Source organism: Dermacentor variabilis, chromosome 2 (assembly GCF_050947875.1).
Source record: "Dermacentor variabilis isolate Ectoservices chromosome 2, ASM5094787v1, whole genome shotgun sequence".
NCBI classification, from domain to species: domain Eukaryota; kingdom Metazoa; phylum Arthropoda; class Arachnida; order Ixodida; family Ixodidae; genus Dermacentor; species Dermacentor variabilis.
Genome location: NC_134569.1, coordinates 25,403,128 through 25,428,901, shown reverse-complemented (window position 1 = coordinate 25,428,901; position 25,774 = coordinate 25,403,128). Strand labels below are relative to the sequence as shown.

The 25,774-nt window shown below is 43.2% G+C and overlaps 1 protein-coding gene across 4 annotated transcripts; it reads right to left on the bottom strand.

The window, feature by feature from the left end:
- Positions 1–934: 934 nt before the first annotated feature.
- Positions 935–25,664, bottom strand: LOC142571529 (uncharacterized). 4 transcript variants are annotated; one of them, XM_075679957.1, is made up of 3 exons: positions 25,591–25,664; positions 4,126–7,687; positions 935–3,108 (listed from the first exon to the last, which is right to left on the bottom strand). In XM_075679957.1, the coding sequence occupies exons 1-3, from the start codon at positions 25,647–25,649 to the stop codon at positions 1,954–1,956; spliced, it is 4,776 nt and encodes a 1,591-aa protein (XP_075536072.1). In that variant the 5' UTR covers positions 25,650–25,664; the 3' UTR covers positions 935–1,953. The 4 variants fall into 4 exon arrangements, with proteins under 4 accessions (XP_075536072.1, XP_075536074.1, XP_075536073.1 ...); XM_075679959.1 differs by lacking the exon at positions 25,591–25,664 and adding an exon at positions 25,415–25,583; XM_075679958.1 differs by lacking the exon at positions 25,591–25,664 and adding an exon at positions 25,421–25,583.
- Positions 25,665–25,774: the final 110 nt, after the last annotated feature.

Sequence of the window (25,774 nt, the reverse complement as noted above, 5' to 3'; positions counted from 1 at the left end):
AAACTCCTCCTTTACAAATCTTTAGTGAGAAGTAAACTCGAATATGCCTCTTCAATCCCGGGCCCCAGCACGGCTATATTAACCTCTGCCCTCGAGTTTGTCCGAAGTAACTCTGTTCGCTTCATTCTAGGAAACTACAGTCGTACTGCCAGTATCACTTTAATGAAAGAGTCCCTACAGCTTGCGTCACTCGCCTGTCGCCGCAAGTTTTCTCGCCTATGTCTCTTCCACAAGATATACTACAGTCCCACCCTACACAACGACCTTATTCTCTTCCTCCATCATACATTTCCCCTCGTTTTGATCGTGCACAAAAGGTGGGAATAATGTCATGCTTAACGCAAACATGTTATCAATCATTTGTACCCCGCACCTCACAGGACTGGAACCACCTTAATGGAGCAATCACGTCCACTGTTGACTATTCCCAGTTTCATAATGTTTTAAACACAAGTGTATTGCAACGTAACTAACCAACTATGTAATTATATTTGTTATTGGTCAATTGCTTGAATTTTTGTTGCTTCCCGCAATTATCTCATCATTTTAGCTAACATTGTATTAGTAGAAGAAAAACCTGTATGGTGTCTCTTTTCCCGTATGTTCCACTCCCCTCTGTAATGCCTCTGGCACTGAGGGTAATACTAATAAATAAATAAATAAATAAATAAATAAATAAAAGTGCTACTTCATGCCAGATGCACCAGCTGTTACGTCGACCTTATCCTACCAATCTCAACCAATTAATGTTAGTCTGCTCTAAAGACTAGACAGTATCAAATTCTTTATGATGACAAAGCACTAATGCACTTAGGGACACAACTTATGTGCAGACTAGAACCTGCACGAACATGTGCCAGGTGCAACAGTAACTCTATGGAACCTTATATACATAGTTTCGTTTTTCACCATGCAGAGTAGGAAAAAATTCGGCTATTTTCTGGCAGTACTTGCTGCTTATTTTATTAAGCAGAGTGAGAACATGATAAGTTGCATAGTTCACATCCGTGTGTTCACATGACAAACTATAGATGGGATGGAAGAAAACTATGAAGGTGGAGTTGGAAGCCTCCTCCACTACGCCACATAATTGATAAAAGTACAAAGTACTAACACATTAGAATTTTTAAATAACACAAACAACAGTATTGAAAATGCTAAATTGCAAGTTGAGTCGTATTAACAAGCACATCACAGAGAAATTGGACAATGTGCGCTGCAGCAAGCAAAGTGGATGAATGCTCTGCTGCCACTCACTACACATTGTTCAACAGAGGGTAGGCGTGGCAGCCTAAAATTTATCCAACAGCAATCCTTTCTACTTTACCAAAGGATGACATCAATCAAAGCTTGTGAACACAGCAACAGGACATTAGCAAATGATTCAAGGCAATATGTGCAACAGAAAAACTCAACCTGGCTCTTCCACGTTCCCTTACAAGGTAAGCAGACGAATTATTCTTTATAGGCTTCTAAGTCAGAGCTTCTGATACTGATCTCCGTAAAGTTCTAAAGCTTTCCAGAACACTCTTAGGGTCCAATACGCTAAGTGGATGTGCCTCTATCCTTCTCCTTTATTACTGCTGTAATGTATGCATTATTCACTTGCTAATGATGCTCATTTGATTTGATTGCAAACTTTCATCTGCCACTTGACTGACCAAGTATGGATGCATTTTTACATAATAGTCTGGGTAACAATATGACTCATCAGGTATGGATATTTACTAAACTTCTAATCTTTTCCAAAGAATATCTTGGTAGGCAAGAACATTCAGTTTGTAGTACCCGATGTGCATGCCTCAACACTATGTGAAAGCCCTAGAGATACAGTAAAAACAAAACAGTCTGGGAACTGCTTCAACAGTGAGGGTTCAAGAACTGTGCAAGAACTGCAAGATGTACTACTATGTTCTTGGACAAGGTCCTTCCTCAACACACAGCCTGGCCGAGCTACTCTTTGGGCAGTGAGCCTCTTCCATCCAGGTCCACTGTTTCCATACCTGCAGCATCGTCATTTTCACTATCATAATCCTCCTCGTCCTCCTCTGAACTGTCCTCATCCTCGACGTCTGATGTGGTCACCACTATCAGGCCAGTAAATAATGACAGGCACCGGTCACACTTCTCAATATGGCACACACGAACACGACACTGCCGCATGTGTTTGTCCTTCAGATGTTCAGCCAAGTCCTCCACACCCTTCTTACAAGCAACACACCAACCAAGCGCAGGGACACCTATCTCCAGTGGAACAGAGGGGGCTGGTTTCATATGAACTGCCTCCTCCACTTTTATTTCAGGGACTGTAGGCTTACAGACAGGGTTTGCCAACATGCTTGAGCTTTCTTTCAGCTTAGAATTTGATACAACAGTTGGAAAACTTGTCGCCTTAGTGACTGCTGTAGCTGCAGTGGCCAGAGCCGAGAGAGGCTGCTTTGTAGGCAAAGAGGCAATTCGCTTCATCTCAGAGCTAGGCACACCAGTTGCTGGAATGGCTAGTTTCTTAGCCACCGCAGAAGTAGACGGTTCACCCGAAAATTGCTGCTTTGCAGAATTTGAATCGCCACTCACAAAAGCAGGGCCTGCAGCTAACAATGGCCGCTTTACAGAATTGAGATCAGCACTTCCAGGAGTAGAGGCTGCAGCCAAGAATGGCTGCTTAGCAGAATTAGGATTGGCAGTTGCAGAAGTAGAGGTTGTAGCCAAAAATGGCCGTTTTACAGAATTGGCATTTGCACTTGCAGGACTAGAGGTTGAAGCCAAGAATGGCCGCTTTGCAGAATTGGTGTCAGAAACTGCAGGACTAGAAGTTAGAGCCGAGAATAGCCGCTTCGCAGAATTGGGCTGGCATGTTGTGGGAGTAGAGGCTGCAGCCAAGCATTGTCGCTTTGAGGAACTGTGCTGAGCCATTGTGGGAGTAGAGGCTTGAGCCGAGAATGCCCTCTTTACAGGGAGATCCTTTGGGGCTGCTGCAGATGACTTGTTTGTGGTTTTAGCATGTACTTTGCGTACATGGTTTTCAAAATGCTCATAGAGGCCAAATGCTGCAGCACAGACAGTGCATTTGTAGGACAGGGTGGCCAACTTTAATGCCATTTTATGCACCTGCAGAAAAACCAAAATGCAATACATTTAGTGCAGGTTTACAATACTGAGTCAATGCAAACAACTGTTACAGGTTATAACAAAAATACGAAAGGTTAGGGCTACAATATTTTTAGAAAGATTGGCAATAATGGCAATGCAAACCTAGCTTCTGAAACAGCCGTGATGTGGTTGCTCATTCACAAATACCTTATAAAGATCAACTTCGTGATGCAACGAACAAATGCATTCAGACAAAAATGATAAAATGACTGCCACTTGATCTGTGACACTCACTATATGAAAGGAAATCTTTGTCCTTGGCGCAGAATAAGTTAAAACACTGAGCTAGATTTAAACACCAATATAATCTTACTAGCATGACTTCTTGCAAATTTTTGTAAAAGATTTCAAGGCCTACATGAGAACCTGCTTTACTCAGCACATGTTAATACCCTTTAAAGGGCAACTACGACGAAATTTCACATTGCATAAAATTGCACATATACCACTGAAGCAATTTTGGCAAAGCCACAAGGCTTGTAATTGTATATATATGTTTTTAATTATGCATTTTACACAGCACCTAAGCAGACAACATAAGCACCTGGTCCTTGTCACTACGAGTTAAGACCCAGCAAGACGCTTCCAAGATTTTTCAGCATACTACTGCGCCACTTTATCTTGAAGGCATGCCGAGGAGTCGCACATTTTAGGTCAAGCGTCACTTCCGGCGAGAGGTGATGATGCTTATTTGAGCTTCGGTGCCAAAACTGGTTATTTTTCAGCTGTTCATCATGTTTCTGCTTGTATTTCAAATAGGAAGTTTTGCATGGAGGTTCCTTTAGGTCTACACCATATTAAAATAGGCTTTTTAAGTAGTTCAATATTTCGCTGCAGTTAGCCTCTAAATGAGCAGACGTCATTAAAAATACTTCTGTGGATACCTAATAAAACATGTTTTTCTTTTCCAGTGTATATAGAAAGGAACTACAAAGGTAAAGCATCCTCATAGGTGGCAAATAGCAAACTTCTTACCTCACTCATGTGAAAAACCAGCTTGGCAGCATAAATGCGGCCACATATTGGACAACGGCCGGCATCCTTACTACGTTTTGCCAAGGACTGCATGTTGGGTGTGATCATGCCATGAGAGCCTAGCAAATGGCGTTCCAGCCCCTGGTCAGTGAAAAAACGCCTCTCACACTTCTGACAGTTGAGTGGCGGGCGACAGGACAGCGTGGCACGATGGATCACCATGTGGTGTATCCGGTGCATATGCAAGCGCAGGTGCCCCAAGTCTTTGACGTAGCCATCACAGATCTCACAAACGACAAATGGGATGCTTGGGCCAGTGGCCTCCACGGACTTGGGTGCTTGTGGTTGTGTCTGCTGCTGGGCTTGCACAGGAGCTGGGGCACGAGTATGCAGATTCGGCATGTTGAAGGGTGCCTGACCAAGAGCCAGAGTCTGCCTGGCGCTTCTGTTGTGCAGTGGGATAAGTTCTGAACCATTCCCTACAAGCTGGAACACTTGGTTCGATAAATAATCTGGCTGCATCAGGGCTAGCCTAGAATGTGCTTGTCCATGATTACGGTTCAGCGTGGGAGCTGATCTTGGTATTTTGGGTGGCAGTGGCACTCTTCCCCGAGGTGCTAACAGCGCAGGAGCTCCCCTTTGACTACGTGTAGCACAAAAGCCCTTCTGTGGACCTTTAGCACCGCAGCCTAATGTCGACAATGTTTTTTCATAACTCCTGACATCATCTAATGTAATGGGCTTAGCTGTGACTCCTGGAGGCTCTAAGTCATAAGAGAGATGCTGGTTGGCAGCAATACTGAAAAGTTTTTCACAACGACTGACATGGGATGCAGCCTTCGTTTTCAGATTGGTCTCAAAAGTACAAAAAGGGCACTGATGAAGGAGCAGTGGGGGCTCTACAGTTGCCTGTCGGTTGTGCATAGCTTCCACATGGAATACAAAGGCTTGCCTATCCCGAGTTGTAAAGCCGCAAAAGCTGCACTGAAGCTCCCGTCGTGGTGTCAAGTGTGGTGTCAGTAGGTGGCCTTCTAGAACAAGGCTTGATTCAGTCTTAAAATCGCATAACCTGCATGACCTAACTTTGAGATTGTAAGGAGCATTTGCAATTCTAGATTTTTGGTACACTTCAGCCAGCCTTCGACAGTCATCGATCATCTCTTGTGGACAGTCACCTGCTTTCTTTATCTCATGTTTCTTTAGCCTTAATTGCTCTCGGTTGTACACTTCTCGTGCTCTGCACAAGCCAATACCAATGAAGAATTCACCAACTGTGCTTCCAAAGAAGTCATCAGTGGAGCTGCCCACTTTACCCAAAGGCAACACTCTTTTCTGTTGTTGCTCTCCCTCGCAGTTCTTGTTTTCTGTCAAAAAGTAGTCTGGTTCTTTTACGAGTAAGGGCGTCACCAACGAAGGAGCTTCAAGCACGGCGTCGGACTCTTTCATGCGGAAGTCACCAGCCTTCGAAGTAGATGCTGGTGTGTACCTGCCAATTTTTATGAAGCGATGAAGAAACTTTGACACATTAGGATGACATTTCCCTCCTTGGTCCTCTTCATCTTCACTTTGCTCTTCTTGTTCTGTTACTTCTTTATTTGTTTCAGTGAAAGAAGAGTTCTCAGACTCCTTTGAAGGCACATAGTCATCTACACCATGACCACATGGTTCAAAACTACTTGATGCTTTGAAGCATGTTTGGCTGTCACGTAGCTCAGATGAATTGCTAGCAGGTTTTTCCACCGATGCCTGACGTTTGTCTTTGTGATCCCCATGTTCACTTTCACTATCATTATCTTCTTTTCCACCTTTGTGTTTCCTAGGTTCAATGGAAGAAGAGCCATGTCGATCACTATCATTTTCCTTTTCCTTTCCTGCTTCGTTCTTTTTAGGTTCAATGAAGAAAGAGCTATGTCCTTCACTATCATTTTCTTCTTTGCCAGTTTTATTTTTTCTTGATTCATTGGATGAAGAGTGATGTTCTTTACTATCATTTTCCTCTTCGTTTCCTGCTTCATTTTTTCTAGATTCACTGGAGGAAGAGTAACATCTTTCACTCTCCTTTTCCTCTTCTTCCCCTGCTTCATTTTTGCTAATTTCAATGGAGGAAGGGCCCTGTGCTTCCTTATCATTTTCCTCCTTTCCAGCTTTATTTCTTCTTGATTCATTGGAGGAAGAGCGATGTCCCTTGCTATCATTTCCCTCGTTTCCTGCTTCACTTTTTCTAGATTCACTAGAGGAAGAGTGATATCCTTCGCTGTCCTTTTCCTCTTTTTTTTCTGCTTCGTTTTTGCTAGGTTCAATGGAGGAAGGGCCATGTCCTTCATTATCATTTTCCTCTTCTTTTCCTGATTCATTTTTTCTAGGTTCAATGGAGGAAGCACCATGTCCTTCACTATCATTTGGCCCCTCTTTTCCTGCTTGATTTTTTCTAGATTCAATGAAGGAAGAGCCATGTCCTTCACTGTCACTTTCATCTTGTTTTCCTGCTTTATTTTCTCTAGGTCCAAATGAGGAAGAGCCATGCGGATTGTCTGGGCAAACAGTCATCTCATCAGTGGCACTGCTACAGCTTGTCTCAGGACAAGTTGATTCCATAAGATTAATGCTGCATAGTTTAGGTGCAAGGCTGTCATCTTTACCCAGCTTTGGCAGAACTTTGCAAATGCAATAACCATCCTCACTTGCACTATTTTCTTCTGCTGACTGTTCTGCAGTATTTTTTATTTTATTGTCAGAAACATTCTCAGGCTCTGTTAAAGTCCCATAGTTGCCTTTCATACCACCACTGCAACTTGGCTCGCAACAGGTAGAATCTGCAGCATTACTGTCAGAAGACTTGCATGCAAGCCTACAGTCTTCTTCTGCCTTGGGCCAAACTTCTCCTTTAACATCCTCATCTTCATTCTTCTGTTCCTCTGACTGTTGTACTTTTTGGCTAGTTTTATTGTCAGAACAGTACTGGGGCTCTTTCGAAGTCACATAGCTAACTTGAACAGGACAACTCAGCTCAGAGCAAGTTGAATCCAGAATGTTGTCACATGGTGTAGAAGCATAGTTACCATTTCCTTCTGCATTTGGCTGAACTAAACATTTAAAGTCTTCATCTTCAACTTTTACTTCCTTCTTATTGAACTGTTTTGCTGTATCTTCATTAGTTTGCATGCTAGAAGGGCCCCCAGGCCTTTCTCTGATCCCACAGCTGTCTTCAGCAGTACCACCACAACATGCCTCTGAACTAGGCGAACTGATGATGCTATTGTCGCATGGCCTTGATGCATGGTTGCCATCAGCTTCTAACTTTGGCCAAACTTTACCTTCACAGTCCAAGTTATTTTCATTCTGCCTTTCCTCTTTGGTCTCTTTGCTAGCATTAATGTGAGAAGGATTCTCAAGCCTTGATGGAATGGCAACATTACAGTCCAAATTTCTATTTTTATTCTGCTTTTCCTCTTCAATCTCTTTCCCAGCTTTAAAGTGAAAAGGATTCTCAGGCCTAGATGCAATGGCAGCTTCTTTCTCCACGTCTACATCCGCTGCAGCTGCTTCCATGTTGCAAGTGCTGCTGTAGGGAAAAAAAAAAGAAAACACACTATAAGCTTTATTTACTGGCTTAACGTGAAAGTGCATTGAGTCAAAGAAACCACTGCATATTATGCTGCACAACATGATGCTGGAATAAGGCTCCGAACTTGCTTAAGTGTCTGGATCTCCTTTAAAAGGCAGCTGTGTGCTTCTGTGCCTTTCTAGTGCATGAAACATAAGCATGACAGAGTTGAATAAAAATCCTCATACACAGTAACACAATAACCTAGCTAGCCAATCACTTGATATAACAAGAGGTGCTTGAAAGTATCGTTACAATTGCAGCAAGCATTTGTAGTAAAGATGCACATGAGCGTCCTGGGACCTAGTAAGCTTAGCAAAAATTATTCCTAATATCATGTACAACTTAGATGGCACAGACATTGTTCTGGTAACAATGAATCAAATTTGGGTGAGCTTCTGTAACTTCATGCTAGACTAAACTGCATAAAAACAACAAAACACAAAAAGCTAATAGGTTTCATCCCACAAAATAGAGATGGCTGCAGGACGTCAATACACTTAGAAGCTTCAGTACCCCTCCCCCTCTCCTTTGAGCAAAGTAGCAGGTTAAAGGCTATTACCTCAGATCAATCTGTATGTTTCCTAAATAAATTCTCTCCCTCCGTTTACAAAGCCCATGTTATCTCATACACTTGCCTTAGCTACTCCAGGGTAAAACAACACAACAGTTGCATGCGAATTATGTTTCTTTCTTCCCTCCATAATTTTCTTGAGAAGCAACCCATCTACATTACCAGAAAGAGTGCGTAATCACACGAGACCAAAAGTGGGCAATCACAATCCTTGCTTTAAGATGGCCCTAGATGCTTGACCCCAACCAGCCCTGATCGCAATGGTCAATGAGCACTATGAGTGAGAATGCTTTTACTGCCTCCGTAAAGCATTATTTGAACCAAGATGAGGTAAAGGTGTAGCACACCGGCAGCCAATCTGGAATCTCAAATTAGTGTTTAAGAAAAGGAGATAGGGCCCACAACTCGCTCTATTTTACGAACTCCTTTGAAGGCATATCTTCTCAAGAACCACAGGGCATGGCACACTAAAATATTATACGTGCCAACCTGTGAACATTAAAATTTGTGATATTCCCATGAACCTGACACAAAAGAGGGTTGGATAGCAGATATTTTATTGATGCAAAAGCATCAAATGGCTCACTGAGCGAAAAAGCAAGCATCTGTTGTCTGTAACAGCGAAACAGCAAGTAAATTCCCATTGGCTGCGATTCCACAGCATGAGCATGCCTTGATGGAGCAGTGCAGGCAAAAGGGAACAACTGCTGCTGCGGAAGTGCACCAGGTGTTGCATGGGGGTAGAGGGCATCGCCATGACGCTGTGTCACCATCGCTCTCTCTCTCGGAAGCGTGTGTTATCCACGCTTTCCTAGTACATGCAACCTCTCACCTAGGTTCTAACTGCACCTCAGTAAGGCAAAAGCAAAAGGCACCAAGCTTCTCAACCTGCTCGCTTGCCCACGAGGAGTTTCTAACTCAAAGGAGCACCAATTGGACATTAATGCTTTCAAATTCACAATTCATAGGGGTGTTTAGGTGTCCTCGAATTTTAAATACTATTTTAAATAGATCTAGTATATGTCTTCCTTTTTGTCCTATAAAGTCTTATTGACATGATATCTCCGACTCATTTGATATAACAGCTGAAACGGGAAAAAACGGCAGGAGAAGATGAACTACCAGTCTATTTAATCAAAGATGGTAGAGACATAATGCTTGAACAACTAGCGGCCCTTTATATAAACTGTCTATCGACTTCAAGGGTCCCAGAGAACTGGAAGAATGCCACCATTATACTAATTCACAAAAAGGAGACGTTAAAGAATTGAAAAATTATAGGCCCATTAGCTTACTTCCAATATTATATAAAATATTCACCAAGATAATCTCCAATAGAATAAGGACAACACTGGATTTTAGTCAACCAAGAGAACAGGCAGGTTTCAGGAAGGGATACTCTACAATGAATCACATCCATATCATCAATTGTAATTGAGATCTGCAGAGTATAATCCGAGAAATACACAGAGTATAATCAGCCTCTCTATATGGTGTTCATAGATTATGAAAAGGCATTTGATTCAGTCAAGATACCAGCAGTCACAGAGGCATTACGTAAGCAAGGAGTACAGGACGCTTAGGTAAATATCTTGGAAAGTATCTACAGAGATTCCACAGCTACCTTAATTCTCAGCAAGTAAAGTAGGAAGAGACTTATAAAGAAAAGGGTCAGACAAGGTGACACAATCTCTCCAATGCTATTCACTGTGCCCTTGGAAGAAGTATTCAAGCTATTAAACTGGGAAGGCTTAGCAGTAAGGATCAACAGCAAATATCGCAGCAACCTTCGATTTCCAGATGACATTGTCCTGTTCAGTAGCACTGGCGATGAGTTACAACAAATGATTCAGGACCTTAATAGAGAAAGTATAAGAGCAGGGTTTAAAATTAACATGCAGAAGACAAAGATAATGATGAATAACAGGGCAAGGGAACAAGCGTTCAGGATCACCAGTCAGCCTCTAGAGTCGGCGAAGGAGTATGTTTACCTAGCTCAATTACTCACACGGGACCCTGATCATGAGAAGAAAATTTCAGAAGAATAAAAATCTTGGGGCACATTCGGCAGACACTGTCAGATCCTGACTGGAAGCTTACCATCATTAAAAAGAAAGGTGTACAATCAATGCATTCTACTGGTGCTGACATATGGGGCAGAAACTTGGAGACTGACAAAGAGGCTCAAAACCAAGTTAAGGACCGTGCAAAGAGCGATGGAACGATGAATGTTGGAACGATGAACGATGAATGTTAGGCATAACATTACGAGACAGGAAAAAACTGGTGTGGGATCAGAGAGCAAACAGGGATAGCCGATATTCTAATTGACATAAAGAGAAAGAAATGGAGCTGGGCAGGTCATGTAATGCGTAGGTTAGACAACCGGTGGACCATTAAGGTTACGGAATGGATGCCAAGAGAAAGGAAATGTTGTTGAGGACGGCAGAAGACTAGGTGGGGTGGTGACATTAAGAAGTTCGCAGGCATTGGTTAGGACAGGACAGGGGTAATTGGAGATCACAGGGAGAGACCTTCGTCCTGCAGTGGACATAAAATAAGCTGATGATCATGATGATAATGATGAACAGCTTTCTGACAGCCAGTTTCAGTTCTGTTTCTACTGTGTTGTGACGTCATGGTGCAGAAGGTGGTCACGTGGGACCAGGCTATTGCAACCTTTTGACACTCTCTCCGGCTCGCTCGATCATCTGCTATGCTGCTACATCAGCCGTCATGAGTAGTAGCATAGGAGGCAACCGAGCGGGACAGAGCGAGTGTCAAAATTCCGCCATGTCCTACTCCCACATGACTACTATCCCCATCATGAGATCACGACCCGGTAATCTCCTGGGTAATGAAACGAAAACTGGCTGTAGAAAAGTTCTTATATTGAATTATTACGGGCACTTCAAGGCTTGCCAATATTTCTTGTAGGGTTTAGAGCTCTAAGCCCTTCTGTTAATGAAAAAAAGAAAGAGTCGAAAATATTGTCAGTGCTCCTTTAACTCTCAAACAAACAAGTAGTTGGCATTACAATGTCTTAAATATGAGTAATACTGTAGAGAAAAAATATGCCGATGGTCATGATACTCCCTAATACAAAATCTGAGTGCAGCTCTAGACTTGTTTTCACTTCGCGATATATTGGCTGGTGCAGACATTCTCCTCATGTGGCACGTTGCAAATGAAGAGAAGTGTGGTGTGACTGCCTCCTTATTCGGGAGATCACGAGAGGCAGTGTGTGAATGACGCATGGGCACAATTCACAGCAGCTGCTGCCAACAGACCTCTACTCATGCAATGCAATGCTTTGTTTCCATATATGGTACTGGTGGACACACTCGCTGCATGCCTTATCGATGGCATCATCGGTGAACAGGTGACGTGTGCTAATCTGGTGCTATCTCTTGCGATCATTGCTGCAAAACACGTCTCGCGCAGCACTACGCTTTTCTTCACATGCTTTCACCATACCCTCCTTCTCCACTGCACCTGCCTCCTCCGATGCGCCCCACGTTCGCTCTTTCATCCTTCGCTGTGCTCATTCGCTCGGTTGTGCCAACGCTCAATGCAGGAACAAGTGCCTACGAGCTGCGCTGAAAAAATTTTTTTCCTAACCTGAATAGGACCACTGAGAACTACTCCAGGCATGCCCTCAAGGCGGCTCACGCAGGCCTCAGGTAGTGTCACCATGGCTGGTGTGAGCCATTGTGAGAGCACTCTCAGGGCAGTTCTCAGTTCTGAGGCTTTACTGATATAGCAACCTGCACTGTACACGAATATAGTTGGCCTTGGACCTCCAGCACTGCTTCCTGCCAGATGGCACCAGATGTAAAAATCGCCTTAAGCGTTGAGCACCTTAGTTCCCCTACCACCATTGTCATCCTCACAGGGCAAAGAAGTGGCAAAGAAATGGCAAAGAGCTTTGAAGCAGCTCTGGAAGCAGCAAATTGGGCACTTTGAGCAGGCTTACAGCAGGAATTGTCAGTTATGGAGCAGAAGATACTCATTTAGGAACACGCTAGGCAAAGCTCAACATGAGTGAAATGCTGGCTAATCGAGAAAATGTGTTCCTTATTTGACTTTGCGCAGCACTGTTAGGTTCCAGCAAATCGGTTCTGCAAAAGCCTGCAAGTTGCAGGAAAGTTCATTAAAGTCAAAATTACCATAACCTGACAAAGGATATTCATATGCATATAACAGAAACTAACTTACATGCTGGATGTGACAACTAAATAAAGGCAAGAAAAGGATTACCAAGGGCTTTACGTGAACAGCTCCCATTGTTTGCTGATAGGCTTTTGTTAATGCAAGAGCTTTTTTTTTTCCACTGAGCACAGGCAACTAATATTTAAGATTAATTAGCTAACATTATTCAATTTAGTTATTAGATAAGGTATCAATGCAAAGGTTGGGAAGGACATTTAAGAAATGACCGATAACAGCATTTAAAGTAACTTATGTCTTTGTGTGGTCCTTTCTTCCGACACACAAAAAACAAGAAATTTAAAGGAAAAATCAGTGTGACGACATGTCACCGTGCCAGGGATATCAGAAGGGTTTGATAAGACCGAAGATGCACACCAAAAGCTGCTGACACGTTGAGAAAAGAGCGTGGCTACTCATTCCAAGTGCTCATATTGGACAAGGTTTGCGTTGAGATTGACACAATCTATAGGGCGCAGAGTTACCTCCTTGGTCATGGCATGTTTGCCAGTATTCCACATAACTTGGTGAGAACAAAAACAAGGGAACTCTGATATTTACGAAACTAATAAAGGAAATAAAATGTTCACTAGCTTTCCAATCCACATCATCAGCCAATATTTCGCACCAGCTCAATTATTAGGGCTGCCACATAAAGCCAATGTAAAACAGCGACCAATATCTCGGACACCAAATGATGAATTTAGCTTGGCTACTAGGGCTAAATGCTAGCCAACACAAGGCTGTATGGGTACCACTGAAAGCTCACATCCTGCAAAATTTAGAGTCAAACTGAAATTTGTGTTTTGGCACAGGTTGGCCCAGCTCAAGGTATCGCGCAAGATGGCACAATTGGCACAGTACTTCTATCCCTGCCCTCACCATCAAATCAAGTAACTCTAGCACCCAACCACTGATAAGCTATCACAGTAATTATGACCAGTTTCCTAACCCTGACGATACAAATCTTTTATTCCAACAAGAACGAGCAAATAGACTTGCCGTGATAGGCTTGGCAAGCCAAGTAATCCTGTGCTCTTTTGCTGCTGTGCAAAGCCCACCTCACAACACAAACTGTCACACACTGCCCATATGTCTTCAGCCCAACACAGTGATGGTGGAGATAAAAACTTATGTTATTTTACTAAGTAGTTTCCTACAGTGGCCTTAATACCATTATAACTTGTTGTTGGGCAAGTTGGTTGATATTTGTTGAAGCGTTAAGGCGCCCAGCAAGAGCGCCTTAACGCGGCAGCGGTGAGCTCTTCATATGTGTTAGTCAGCCGTAGCTCCCGGAGGGGCTTCATGCTAGTGCTTGCCGGAAGGCCAAGCACCGTCTTACAGGTGATTCGAATCAATTTGTCCACCTGGTCAGTCTCGCTGCAGCATGTGGCTTGAAAGGGCAGTGCGTAAGTGGCACAGCTAATCACGAAGGTTTGCACCAATCGCAAGGTGTCCACCTCCGTCATTCCCTCTTTGCTGTGCGCGGTTCTGTTAATAAGTCTGGTGATACTGCTTACCATGCGTTCAAGTTTGGAGAGCGTGATGGAGACACTGCCTGTCTCTTACATGTGCGTCACGAGAACCCGCAGGTTTGCTGTCCTCTTTACGAGTTCCCCATTGAGAAAGAGTTGTAGGGTCGGTGCTCAGGGGTGCTATAATGTAAAGCTATTCCAAAATTTTCTATTCCAATTCTGCAATAAGCCCTCCGCGATTGGTCAAAAACTTTTTTGAACCACCCCCACTTCACCTGTCAGTCACGCGACGTCACGAAAACCACGATAGCTTTCCATCTGATATGACACGTACACACTGATTATGCATGATTGGACGGAACAAAAGAAAAATAGTTATTTCTGGTTCGACGCCTTTTCGCCATTAGCCCTCGGCTATTGGTAAAAAATTTTCAGGCTGCACCCACTGCACCTGCCTGTCACGCGACGTCACAAAACCGCAAAAACTCACTGCGTCGAAGTCGGGTGTACGTGTTAAAGATGCATTAATATGCCAAACAAAACTGAATTTCCTTCTGAACAACTGCAGGCTGCTCCGTACCGAAATGAATAAAAGATGGCTGCTGCCGATCGCTCAGGCACTGGCTAATCGCACCTGCCGGAGAGCTTGGGTTTTGTACAATAAAACTTTTTGCATGGCCATGTAACATTTTCGAGCACTTTCAGCACATTTATGACCTCGCCCTGATTCTTCTTTGCTGAGGTTCCGTTTTAGTGGCATTCTTAATCTTCTGCTGCATGCTGCCGCAATTTCAGACCAGCCACCTCAAGCCAAGTAAGGGAAAGCAGATCAATCACACATGCCTGCACCAGGCTCTTCATCCGGTTATCGATTTTCCGTGCACTGGCTCAGCCCCATCAAATCCCTCTCCACTTGAGAGTGCTCCTCGCATCTTGTCAGCCAGTTATAGAAGAGAAGCCGCTCACTGTAGGCAATGTTATTCGTTTTTAAAGCAAACAAAAGTGACCTTTTATAAACGAGGAGAGCGTTTGACTGGTCCGTTCAGACAACCCTGTGAGTCACCGCCAGATGCTTGTGCCGGCGGTTACACAAATCTGACATCAGGAGATTGGAATAAAAACATATTGGAATAGTTTTACGTTACAGGGCCCCTTTTCGCTTGTGTATTCTTGGATCTAATGTGTAGGTATGCCGACTTGGTTGGGGCACATTTCATGCCTGCTTGTTCTGTGAAGGTATGGACCATGTCAATGGTTCTTTGGAGAATGCCTTGCCAGTCGCCGTACAAGCCTCGAGTGGCCCATGATGTGATGTCATCAGCATATATATCACATCCAAGATATTGGTGCTCCTCCAGTTGTAGTGCCAGTTTGCGTAGGCCAATGTTGAATGGGAGCGGTGATAGTATAGAGCCTTGAGGAGTGCCTCATCGCGGCAGGTCATATGGGAGTGAGCATGTCGTACCTATCCCAATATGGGCAGTGCTGTTGTTCAACAAGTCTTGCTCGTAGCAATATATTCTATCACCACATCTTACGTCCTTGAGCCTCTCAAGAATCGTGGAGTGTGAGATGGTGTAAAATGTTTTTTTAAATGTCGAGTGTGAGCAAGACCCTGTCTGGACTTCCTGATGGGGTGTTCAGGACTTTGTCTTTCAGCAGTAGGAACGGGTCTTGGACCGATGCCCCTCTCCTGAAGCCAAACATTGTGGCCGAAAACAGGTCGTTTCACTTTATGTGTCTCTCGAGTCTGGTGAAGACGACTCATTCGAAAAGCTTGCCCAGACAGTTGGTGAGCAAGATGGGTCGTAGTTGGCCTAGTTCGCGTGGTTTCCCCAGCTTTGGTATTCTAATAACGTTTGCCGTTTTCCATTCTAAGGGTAGTTGGCCATGGGGTTCCCATACCATGTCATTAAAGAAATCGGTTAGCTGTTGGATGGCCGAGTCACTCAGGTTTTTCAGCATCGCATTGGTAATTCGATTAGGACCAGGTGCTGTGTTCTTAAATGTTTGAGTGGCGGCGTAGAGTTCTGTGAAGCTGATAGGGGCGTCCACGTCCACATCTCCGTTACCTTGGCTGCGATAGTTTCTGGAGCTAGGTGATGGGGTCTGTGCTTCTCTAGTGTAAGTGTCCTTTAGTAGTTGGAGGAGCTCTTCTTCCATTCCTGGGTATTCTCCAACGAGTTTCCTCATGGATGAATCCAGCATGCAACGGAGGATAGCCCAGGTTTTCTTGGTGCTCAGGGTGTCTTGTAGGGAGTCGCAAAAACATCGCCAATTGTTGCTATCTAGCTCTAGCTCTGGCGTAGGTGTTGGCTTCTTCTGCCAGTTGGTCCATCTGGCGTCGGAGTTTTTTACAGTTGTGTCTTTGTCACTTCCAGCGCTTTGATAGACTTCTGCAGGTCTCCCAGAGGTGTGCCAGGTGGTTGTCCACTGCCAACGTTTCCGGCATGGTCTGATCTTTGGTGGTGGCATGGTATATTTTTTTAAGAAAAGTGCTCCATTCTCCTGTATAGGTTGGTGTTGAATGGGCTGTCTACTGTTTCTCTCTGTAATTTTTTCAATCAGTGAGTTTGGTCGTAACCAGGGATTGCCGTTCTTTTGCCGTGTCGCAGGTTATATTTATAATATGGTCACTGCCTAGCATCTCTTCCAGGCTGCTCCTAGCATCTCTTCCAGGCTGCTCCAAGCAACTCCTCTGTCGTCACTGCCAAAAGTTAGATCAGGTGTATTATCACAATTCACACTGTTGCCTACCCTGGGAGGGACGCCTGGCAGCATGATAAGCAAGAGTTAGAATGTATGTGTCGTCCTGAGAAGGTTCCAGTCCTTCGCCGTGTCTCTCATGTATCCCCACTCTGAATGCCAGGCGCTGAAGTCTCCGAGGAGAAATAGCCTATCATGTCGCACCGAGTAGGGTGGATATGTGGTTCAGTAACAGTGAGAAGTCGGCTTTTTGGTCTCTGGGTGAACTGTAGACGTTAGCCAAGACGCACTTTGGTCATCCTTTCTTTACCGGCCAGATTGTTAACCACTTGCTGCCTAGAGGACGTCTTTGAGTAGGTCTCCTTCTGAAGCTACACAGTACTGAGTCCACTTTATCGCATCTTCAGTGGCTTGCTTGATGACCAACACTGGAATTCTATGGCAGAGATTCATTACCCTTGCCTTCAGCTAATCAGACATCTATCTCAATAATGTAAGCATGATCTTTCATGCAACCCCAAAGAAAGAAATAGAGTGGAGAGAGGTCAGGTGACCTAGCCGGCCAATTTATAGGCCAGTGCCTTCCAATTTGTTGCGCATGAAATGTCACATCCAGCCAGTTTCGTGCTCGGCTGCTGCTGTGTGCTGGTGCCCCACCTTTCTGATACCACATAAGTGGAAGATGTGACAGCGGGACTTTGCTGTAAAATTCATCCACCACTTCTTGAAGGATTTCGTGAACGTAATGCTATCGAGTCAGTGTGTGATCGAAGAACATGAGACTAATTATAGCACCAGCGTAAATTCTGTGCCACACATTTAATGACCACTGGTACTGGTGCCGATTACGCTTACCCAGTATGGATTGGAGTCACTTTAATAGTGTGTATTATGCAAACTTAGCTGGGTCCCGCATGATAGCATGAGGGTATGCAGCCATAAATGCTAGAACATGCATGCATAGGCTAGGACTCAAAGATGGAGTCTTTGCCGCTATTTCTTGAAGCTGCAAGTTTCTCTCAGGTTTTCATAATTTCTGATGATAGTTGTTGCGTTTGGTCTACCATCACACTTCCATAACTGATATATATTTGCGACCTTCCTCATGTTGCCATTTCCAGCTCCCAAGGCAAGGCCCATGTTTACTTTCTGCTCATTAGAGGGACATGGCGACTGGGACGAAACAAAAACCACCTTTAAACCTTTTCACTGACATTGTCAATTGTGACATTGTGACATTGTCAACTGTCAATTGCTTTTGTGGTGATAGGTTCTGTGGCAAAAATAAAAAAAAAGTACTATCCCTGCACTTTATCTACGCTAAGACAACAGCTATCACAGCTTGTTTCCAACTAACACCAAATGTGACGTGTTACTTCAGCCGGGGCGCGGCAGATAAGGAACTAGCTCGATCAAGATATTTTTCTTTATTTGCTTTATTTCGTTCCAGCTAACTGGGAGGGAGCCTGTTCGAGGGCGCTGCTTTATGATGCAGGTAGGAGTGCAGTCACATGGTATTTTCCGTGTTCGCGAGGTTTATTTATCAGTCGGGAAAATTAGCACGAAATTTGTATGTCACTATAAAACACCACAGTTAGATGTCTCTTGGTTGAGCATACAAATGCCTCATTGACACTGCAACAATTAGGACAGTACGTCCTGAGTTAGATAATTATTTAGTTACCTAATAAATCTCAGAAAAAATTACTGGAAGCTGCTCCACTGTACTGGAAACAATATGCACTACGTTTTCGAGTAATGCACGGCTCTTTTTTTTTTTTTAATCTTGGTGCATGATAGTTAATCGGGACACCCTGTATATATTTATGACCTTGGCAGCAAGTGACATTTCCTTACCTAATAAATGTTGTAAATTATTACGTTTTTTTTTTCATGAGTCATTAGCATTGCTTACTGAAAAGAGAAGCAATACTAAGACACATATCATGAATGAATGAGGTTTTATTATTAATAGACAAGATATAGTACAAGGCAGTATTATACAGGAGGAGGTCCCGAGGTCAAAGACTGTAATGGGACCTCCTGTACATCGTATAAGCAAAGATATAAATAACAACAGTTGCAACAAATAGCGTAAAATATTCAAAAGATAATTAACTTAGTATTGTTTTAGGTTTGGCAGTACTAAACAAATCAGCAGCAGACATGCTAGTAAAAAAGTATAATTATTATTCCATTCGACTAATTACAGAACTATAACACCATTTTGAAAGTAAATTGATAATGAGACCTAACCAAATGAACTTTAATTTGTGTTGTATAGCCAAATGTACATTTGGAGGGGAAAATATACTCATCTAAGTGGTTGCAGATGATAAAATGTGGTCTTTTAGTTGTCGTTTAAATTGAAATGATTTGCATGACTTGATATTAGGAGGCAGTGTGTTGCAGAAGGAAACGGACGAAAGTTATTTAGTGCAAATCACGTAAGATTAGTATTCATTAGTCAAGACTGAGGTATCAGACTGTTGCGGTAAGCGTTATTTAGTTGTCGATATAAAAACGTACCAAGACTAAAGTTAATAAGCTCGTCCACAGTAAGAATATTATAGTTATGTAATAAGTATTTGGAATTGAAATGGTTAGGGCTAAATGTAATTATTCTAACAGCCTGGTTTTGCAGTACTTGTAATGATTGTAAGTGGGTACGATACGTATTGCCCCAGCATGCAATGCAATATTTTATATGTGAATGGATAAATGAGTAGTATAAAGAGAGTAGTGTTTCCTGGTTAAACACACACCGAGTTTTTAAAGGTGTCCTTATTCCATATGTTGCCCTCCGCCTAACGTTGACTACATGTTGATGAAATTTAAGGTTAGGATCAAGTTCTACACCCAAGTAGTTACAGGAAGTACTACACGGGATAAGATTATTACCAAGGTAGAGCGAAGGAATGAATGCGGATGAGCGTTGGTGGGACGTCAATAAAACAAATTTAGTTTTAGACGAGCTTATATTGAGCTGGTTAATATTGCACCAATTTAACACGTTATTTAATTCGGTATTAAGTTTAGAAACTAGGCTCCATACACAAATGTCAGAGTTAATGATAGTTGTGTCGTCTGCATAAAGAATGAAGTTAGAAGAAAGCAGGCAATTAGGCAGGTCGTTAACATATATTAAAAACAAGAGTGGGCCAAGTATGGATCCCTGAGGTACACCCATGTTTGTTGTCATTGATTTAGAAAGACCACCATTAACTCTAACTTTTTGTGTTCTATCTTTTAAGTAATCTTGTATCAAAGTTAATGCAGGACCTGTTATTCCGATAGATTCGAGTTTAAAGGATAAAATGTGGTGGTTAATTTTATCAAATGCTTTAGTTAGATCCACGAACACTGATCCAGCATACATGCCCTTGTCGATTGCCATCTTTAATTGTTCAGTTAGGGCGATAAGAGCAAGTTCGGTTGAATAGCCCTTGGATTCACAGCCCTTGAATTCACATGGATTTCACACGCAGTTGACAAAAGACTCTGCTGAAGTGGTCACTGAAGTTTACAGGCTCTTTTCAGGGTCAAAAAAGCATGCAAAGCAATTTGAAATGAGGTGAACATACAGCAGCATATTCATTCTCTAGAGATAGGCTATCCATACCCTTAGATATAATTGTTAATTGGCTACCTCCTTCCCTTTCAAAAATAAACTTTATCCTGTTCATATATTTAAACATATTGTATATGTGTATGGTGTTTACAGTGGAAAAAGATATAGAAGAGGCAGCCGCCGCTGATGCTTCTAATGTGCCTGTCCTCCTATTGTCAGGATTTGCAGAAATAATGCGAAAGCATGAATTAAAAGCTGTGCACGTCCATGCCAACAATGAAGTGGTAAGCTATCAGCTACAATAAAATTTTAGGCGAAAAGGTCGAGGTAACTCCAAAGAAACCTCAGATGATGTGGGTGACAAAACTATGCCAATGACACTTTAGGTAGCAGGGGGGGGGGGGGGGGGTATGCTCTGCCCCCTCCAGAAAACTCCCAAGGGGGCTTGTGCCCCAGAGCCCCCCGTAGTCGGCACCTATGGGGTAGATAGCCGAGGGACCATTAGTGTTAAAAGATGGGTGCCAGGGGAAGGGAAGTGCAGTCGAGTACAGCAGAAAATTAGGTGGGGTGATGCAATTTGGAAATTTGCAACTGCAAGTTGGAATCAGCAAGCCCCAGACAGGGGTAATTGGAAATCGCTGGAAGAAGCCTTCGGCCTGCAGTGGACATAAATAAAGGCTAAGGATGATGATCTCAAAACTGGTATCATCCTGGGGAGGTGTTCTCTAGGAGTTCACCTAGTGGAACGTCCATTTCGGCCACTGCTGATTGGCTGGGGCCACTCAGCTCCTCCTCTCTCATACAGCTGCATCCAATCAGCAGTGGCAGAAATGGACAGTCCTCTAGGCAGACTCTTACAGAATACCCCCCCTGTAGACTAAATTCAAGTGGATCCGTCTTGCAAACTTACTGGCTACAATGTGAAAACTGCAATATGTGCCATATTGTACCTAATTAGGAAGTTATTTAGTGCATTCTAGTTAAATACCTGGATATGTGTTTCAATTTCTCGTATTAATAATGTCCACCTCTTCGAATAATACAGCTCAAGGACTAGAATTATGCTATCTGCCACAGGTGATTTCTAAAAATTCCCTCAAAAAACCTAGACATGATCATGTGTGTGTGTGCGTGTGTGTGTGTGTGCGTGCGTGCTCGCATATGTGAACGAGAAGAAAGGGAACTGAGGGGCCCAATTTTTATTAATCGTATCATAAGAAGCCAACAAACAATGAGACTAAGGACAACATAGGGGAAATTACTTGTACTTAATAACTGAATTAAAGAAATGATAAATGACTGCAAATGAAAGTGGATGGAAAAACAACTCACAGAACACTGCACGCATAATGAGATGACGTGGGTTAGTATCCCACCTGTGGCCAGTTGTTTTTTCATCCACTTTCATTTGCATTAATTTATCATTTCTTTAATTAAGTTATTAAGTACAAGTAATTTCCCCTATGTTATCCTTAGTCTCATTGTTTGTTGGCTTCTTATGATACGATTAATAAAAATCGGGTCCCTTGGTTCCCTTTCTTCTCATTCATATTATGAGGGTCTCGAATCGTGCAACATTAATGCCTTCAGGTAGCATGTATGGGTTTATTGACCAGTCGCTGGCACCCAAAAAGATCATGCACTCATGAGGCCTGTTGAAGAAAGGATGTTCCACATCCGCCACCAAGGTTTGTGAGCAGTGGCACTGGCTAACACTCTAAGGGTTAATTCTAGTAGTAAAACATATCATCATCGTCACTGGCCTATTTTATGTCCACTGCAGGACAAAGGCCTCTCCCTATGACCTCCAATTACCCCTGTCCTGCACCAACTGATTCCAACTAGCACCTGCGAATTTCTTAATTTCATCACCCCATCTAGTCTTCTGCCGTCCTCGAATGCGTTTCCCTTCTCTTGGCACTCATTCTGTAACCCTAATTATCCACCGTTTATCTTACCTACGCACAACATGACCTGCCCAGCTCCATTTCTTTCTCTTGATGTCAATTAGAATATCAGGTATCCTAGTTTGCTCTCCGATCCACACTGCTCTTTTCCTGTCTCCTAACGTTATGCCTAACATTCTTCGTTCCATCACTCCTTGCGCGGTCTTTAAGTTGTTCTTGAGCTTCTTCATCAGTCTCCAAGTTTCTGCACCTTATGTTAGCACCGGTAAAATGCACTGATTGTACACCTTTCTTTTTAATGATAACCGTAAGCTTCCAGTCAGCATCTGACAATGTCTGCCGTATATGCTCCATCCCATTTTTATTTTTCTGTAAGTTTCCTTCTCATGATCATGATTCCCTGTGAATAAATGACCTAGGTAAACGTATTTCTACACAGACTCTAGAGGCTGGCTGCCAAGCCTAAACATTTGTTCCTTTGCAGGCTATTGATCATTGCCTTTTTCTGCATAATAATCTTCAACCCCACTCTTACACTCTCTATGTTTGGGTCCTCAATCATTTGCTGTAACTCATCCCCAGTGCTGCTGAACAGGACAATGTCATCTGCAAATTAACCGAAGTTCGCTGAGATATTTGCGGTTGACCCTCACTCCTAAGCCTTTCTAGTTTAATAGCTTGAATACTTCTTCCGAACATGCAGTGAATAATATTGGAGAGATTGTCTCCTTGCCTCAACCCTTCCTTTATAGGTAACTTTCTATTTTTCTTGTGGAGAATCACAGTAGCTGTGGAATATTTGGAGATATATTCCAAGATATTCACGTATGCCTCCTGTACTCCTGGATTATACAATGCCTCTATGACTGCTGATACCTCTAATGAATCAAATGCCTTCTCATAATCTATGAAAACCATATAGAGAGTTTAATTGCACTCTGCATAGTTCTCGATTACCTGACTGATTACATGGATGTGATCCATTGTACAGTACCCTTCCTGAAGCCAGCCTGTTCTCTTGGTTGACTGAAGTGTTGCCCTTATTCTACTGAAAATTGGTGAATATTTTATATAATACCGGAAGTGTGCTAATGGGCCTATAATTTTTCCATTCTTTGACGTCTGCCTTTTGTGGATTAGTATAATGTTGGCATTCTTCCAGTTCTCTGAGACTCTTGAAGTTACAAGCCATTTCGTAAAAAGGGCCGCAAGCTTTTCAAGCATCATGTCTCCTCCATCTTCGATTAAATTGACTGTTATTCCAACTTCTCCTACCGCTTTTCCTTGTTTCATGTCTTGTAAGGCATTTCTAACTTGATCACTAGTTATAGAAGGACAGCAATTAACAGAAATTAGAAAATTAAATTATGGGGTTTTACGTGCCAAAACCACTTTCTGATTATGAGGCATGCCGTAGTGGAGGACTCCGGAAATTTTTTCCCCCTGGGGTTCTTTAACGTACACCTAAATCTAAGTACACGAGTGTTTTTGCATTTCCCCCCCATCGAAATGCTGCCGCCGTGGCCAGGATTCGATCCCACGACCTCGTGCTCAGCAGCCCAACACCATAGCCACTGAGCAACCACGGCGGGTCGTGATTAACAGACTTCGATGGGCTAGTTGGTTGCTGACTTGATGGAATATGGTTATAACAGCGCATTTTTTAGAACAGGACACGGAAAGAATGCACACAGAACAAACGCCGAAGGAGCCTCTGTAACCTGTTCTTTACTACTTAATACCCTAAAATACCCCAGAAAGTGGCTGGGAAAACGGCGCTGCGGTAGCTCAACTGGTAAGAGCACTGCACGCATCATGCGAATACATGGGTTCGTATCCCACCTGCAGCCAGTTGTGTTTTCATCCACTTTTACTTCCTTTGTTTGTTGGCTTCTTATGATATGATTAATAAAAATTGGGCCCCTCGGCTCTCTTTCTTCTCGGTGATTCTGATCATGAATAAGTTTCATGCTGTTGCACTTGCTGTCGGGTTGAGAGCTCATGAAACAATTCACAAAGCAATCAGTGCAAACCGGCTTAACGTGATGTTACCTTTACACACCCTCACAATGTTCTCCTCCTCCTGCATATCAGGCTCAATACGCTTTAAGGTGTTTTGTCAGCTTAGACACCTATCCAACATGCTCCAGCAACTGTTTACATGTTTACTCGCAGCCGTTAATTCCCCCCTGAGCCACACCAGCATCAAATCAAACTTTGGGGTCTTACGTGCCAAAACCACGATGCAATTGTGAGGCACGCCATAACAGCGGTTATTGCATTAATTTTGACCACGAGGTTCATCTGCAATATTCAACCGCATTCCTGCAAGCTCAGTGCAAGCAGCTGCACAAATCTCAAGTCAGCTTTAGGGCTCTCCTCCCTATTTTGTATGTCAATTTCATTCGTACAACCCTTGCACCGTTTCTCCGTGCTTGCAATGTCTATCCAGTAACCCAAATCAGCATTCCTTCCATGACAAGATCAAACGCAGTCGCTTGTGCACGCAGCAATATAAGCTTAATAATGCCTTAATAATCTGATTGAACTTTCAAAAGCTTTCAACTCAATAAGAGGGATAACTAAACTAATTTATTCCTTTTTATTTTGCCAATTTGTATTTGCCCTCTTGAATATGTGCGTAAATAAATGGTGGTTTCCCCGCAATGTTTTCATAGTAAGAACAGCAACAAAAGAAACCGATTATTGCTAGCACCATCATACCAATAATGGTTGTCACGTGGCCATGACACGTGCTAAAACACCACGGCCAGCATAATCATTTACCAGGAACGTCTAGAACGACATTGGCAAATGAAAACAACTACTATAAGATGAAATACCGCGCAGGCGGAGATAACATTAAGGCTATCGCTATCAATCACAAAAACAGCACTCTCCTCAGTTAAGGTGTTACAATGCGTGGCAAAAACTATGAACAGAGAAATGAGATTGAACATTTGAGTGGCGCGGGATCGGATCCCGACCGTGGCGGCCGCATTTCTGTGATGGCGAAATACAAAAACGTCCGTGCACCGTGCATTGGGTGCACATTAGATTAACCTCAGATGGTCAAAATTCATCCCGATTCCCCCACTACGGCGTGCCACATAATTATATCCTGGTCTTGGCAAGTAAAACCTCCGAATGTTTTCTTTTTTTTTTCTTCTTCTTTTAAGAACATTCGAGCAAGGAATACAAACACCGCGCAGCAGGCTCAGATAGAAGGATAGAGCTTAGTACACTTGCCACTTGATGCGAGCACACTATGCCAACTACGTTGACACTAAACACATGGACAGCACAGCAGAACCGACACGCTAGTGTACTTGCGCGGAAAAAAGGCTTTCGTTCAAGATACTGTCAAAACTGCGAGAGTGGCGCCATTTTAGAAAGGGCTGGCGCGCGGGCGTACATACGTCAGGTTCTGGTTGTTGGTTCTGATTGGTTGGCGGTTGTCTGACCAATGTCTGACCATGTTGCCAGATGGAGCGATGACAACGCTGATCGGCTGCTGAGGCCTGAGCTAACACAGTACCGGTGCTGGTAGTACAGGTGTACAGGGGACAGCAGCTTGATCAAAACGCACAAGATGCATTTGAT